At 34.3% G+C, this 3,836-nt stretch overlaps 1 protein-coding gene across 1 annotated transcript; it reads left to right on the forward strand.

Annotated features, from left to right (window-relative positions):
- The first annotated feature begins 1,273 nt into the window (after positions 1–1,273).
- Positions 1,274–2,684, forward strand: LOC116029840. The gene is made up of 5 exons (XM_031271880.1): positions 1,274–1,458; positions 1,544–1,675; positions 1,782–1,925; positions 2,070–2,234; positions 2,565–2,684. The coding sequence occupies exons 1-5, from the start codon at positions 1,288–1,290 to the stop codon at positions 2,682–2,684; spliced, it is 732 nt and encodes a 243-aa protein (XP_031127740.1). The 5' UTR covers positions 1,274–1,287.
- Positions 2,685–3,836: the final 1,152 nt, after the last annotated feature.

Raw genomic sequence — 3,836 nt, forward strand, 5'->3', positions numbered from 1 at the left:
CGAGTCCCCCGGATTACCATGACGAGTGGATGATGTACATGAACACGTGTCGATTTCTGGACCACATTATGTGGTTCGAGGGGGAGTGGCACGTTGTCTAGGGCACCTACACGGGCCCAGTGTACCACTCATTAGACTAGTTAGCGTCTAGAGTGGGAGTTCAGTCAGTGCTTTTGTGTACATATATCTTTTGTAGCGGTGCTAACTCTAGAATGACTGTCTAGGCCGGGTCGTACTAAACTCTCCTAATGGGTTGCACTTTTAAACCATAGTCTTTTTGTAGCTTGTTTAGCTACACTTTTCTCTATGCTATGAAACGCATTTTCGTTTTGATGGTTATGTTGATAGAATGCAGTATCCTTATCCTTAGCCTGTGCATCTAGAATGAATCCTATCTGAATATGATCGGGTTTAGCCTAGGTGTGGCGGTAACTACTCCGGTTATTCGGTATAGCCGAGTCGGGGTGTTACATTATTTGATTAAGATTTGTTTGTAATGATTATGGTCATGTCAATTAATGATTGAAGTAGTAATAATTAGTATTTATTACGTAATAATTAGATGACATTAATTATAATATTAAATTATTAATTATTAATTAGATAACAGTATATTATTAAATTTTTTAGTAATAATTAAGGAATATTTTAGTTTGGTAAATTATAATCTATCATGGCTAATGAATAGATAATAATGTATATAATGTATATTATATAATAATGATTACGTAGTACATAGAAGCATTCCAACAACTTAGAAAATAAACCAAAACTCTAAATCCATAAATTTAGAATTTTAAACATACACCATAACATCTTAAATAATCTCAAGGATCCACCTCAAAATGAACTGAACATTATGAGTCTTATTTTTATGTATACCAAAATTGTCTTGGGCCTTACAAACCAAAAATCGATTGTTATACCATACACCACGGTGCACATAGCAATGTGCACCACGGAACTAAACGGCGCCTTATTGATAAGTAAGTGTCGTTGACGGGACGGACGCCGTTTCGTCCATCCAATCAACGTTTTTTTTAATTAAAATATATAAGCGATAAGCGAGAGAGTCTTCCTCAACAAGACTCTCTCGCTCCACTTCGACGTTGTTCAAGCAAAACACTCTGACGATCACACCAGAACTCAAGAACATCAGAACCAACACACATTGATCAACAACCAAAACACAGCTTCATCAAAAGTAACAAGAACACACGGAACTAAAAGTTAAATATTGGAAACAATTTCCTTATGATTAATCTACATTTTCTTTTGTGTAGTGACATGCTTTATTTTGGAAACAATTTGGTGGCTAAGCAGAAAGATTTCAGGACAATGGCATCAGGTTACATATCTACAAACATTGTACAAATTTGGTGCCAAATAATGAGTGTGCTAGACATGAGAAGATCAATCGACCAACCGAAAAGGGTTTTCTTCTCTGAAGTTGTTTTTGTAAGTAAACATTTTACTCTTAAACTTTTTTTTCTTTCCTTTATTCATACCAGTACACTGTATAACAAAAAAAAAATCTTTGCAGATGACATTAGAAAAAGCAACAAATTTGCAGAAGAGTAAAAGTGTTGCCTCAAGGGCCATTTTCAATAATTTATGCCGAGCTCTTGATCACCAACTGGAATCAATTTCTCTTGATATAAGTGATGCCAGCCTTGTAAGTACAAAATAACTGTACCATAATTATTTAAATTCTGTATATTATTTATTTGAATTGTCCGTATAACACAAACTGATTTATTTTTTCTGACTACTCTTAACAGGTCTTCTTCAGTATCCTCCGACACCAACATTTCTACTTGATGTGCTTTAATTTCATGACATCAAGACTTCAAGTAATTGACAACAGGCCTACTCCTGAAAGAATTAAAGCTAAAAACAAGTATGAGGAATGTCCAGAGAAACTAGTAAGAAATCATACCTCTATTAAATTCTGTGTATTGATTCAATAGACTATGTGTATCGTTGTTTATAATTCTGTACATTATATGCTTTTAAGAGTATTTTGTACCTACATACTAATTACACACAACTATATCGATATTCTATAGTTGGTTGCCTTCACTAAGTACCTCACCCTAAAGAAGAATCCACTTGCAAAGAAGATGAAATCTATGAAAGTGGAATACATGAAGATGCCTTGGCAAAATGAAGAAAATGCAGTAGATTTCCATGAGGCATATGCAGACTTATACAGGCACGTCAATAGCAGACTTGTGAGCATAAATATAATATGCTCACATGGAAGTCTCTTTTTGTGGGTAACGCAAAGATTCGAACCCATGATCTTTTGCATGGCTCTGATACCAAATTAAAGCATGTGCTCCATCTCAACTAAAAGCCTAAGCTGATAGTTGGACTGCTCACAAGTCCAACTATCAGCTTAGGCTTTTAGTTGAGATAGAGCACATGCTTTAATTAGACTGGGATGCAGAACTCACTGGAGGCCAAGAAGATGTAAGTACAAAAATATTCTTTCAACTTTCTTCCATATTAAAATATTTAACATTTCATTTCTAATTAATTTTGCATTCTGTTGTTTGCAGTATACATTCCTCACATCACTAAGAGCTAAATATGCAGCGACCATACTCATGTCACCAATGAATACCTTGCTACCAAAAGTAACCAAGGCAACCAAGGAAATCTACAAACAATCAAAATGAAACTTCATGTGATTTGTAAAGATGTTGATCTTTTGTAGACTGAAATTGAAAAAAATATTTGTGTTGTGTTCTCTATTATGGAAACTCTTTTCATTCTGAAATGAAAAAAGCTTTTTGTCACATCGTATATTATAGGGTGCCAAATCTATTAATTTTATTTTGTATATTACAAAATTTATTTTGTGTATGACTTGAATTATATATTCTGTGTATTACATAGTAACATTATGTTTATTACATGCTGTCCTTCTGTGTATTCAGTAAATAGTAACCCATAAGCTCTAACACTAAATCATAAATGGTAAAACCTAAACCATAACACAGAGTAATATTCTGTATATTACAGAGTAATATTCTGTGTATTATTGACTTAAACTCTGTGTATTCAAAAATATATCTGTATACACAGTCCTGAGTACTAAACCCTAAACCCTAAACCCTAAATCATAAACCCTAAACCTTAAACCCGAAATTCTAAACCCTGGCTTCTAACTCTGTCTTCTAACTCTGAACATGTTATAGATTGCAGTTCATATTCTGTGTATTCGGCAGTATTGTTTTGTGTATTATAGTATCACTCTGTGTATTATAGAGTGCAATATAAGAGATAACATCAAATGGTTTCTATTGCTGTGGTAAATAATTCTGTGCATCCTGTGGTAACATTCTGTGTATTACTTGTAATAGTTCTGTGTATAAAAAGTACAACTACAGATCTCGAAAAAAATACTAACAAACAAAAACCTACTCACAAATCAACCTATATCATTGAATGCATACAAACATTAAGACACACTCTGATTGTCCTCTTGATTTGCATTTGAACTAAAATGACAAAAAATTGAACCTCCAGACCTTGGATGCACCAGATATCCATTCCCAGCAATATTAGAAATAGCATCTTCAACTTGAGACTGCCCAACCGATTTTGTTTTAGATGCAGCTATATGAGCAAGCTGCTTTCGACCCCTTGCTTTCTTGTATTTCTTTTCAATCACACTACTCACCCTTCTATTACGTAACCCTTTCAACCGCCTGTTTGATGGATCCTTTATAACACCGCTTGAGGATTCGACCTCACAATCTTCACCTTCGAAGAAAATAGGGCCATACTCAGCTTTAACTCTTCTCTTGGCATCTAACACTGCTTGC

The sequence above is a fragment of the Ipomoea triloba genome, chromosome 9 (genome assembly GCF_003576645.1).
Source record: "Ipomoea triloba cultivar NCNSP0323 chromosome 9, ASM357664v1".
In the NCBI taxonomy this organism is placed as follows: domain Eukaryota; kingdom Viridiplantae; phylum Streptophyta; class Magnoliopsida; order Solanales; family Convolvulaceae; genus Ipomoea; species Ipomoea triloba.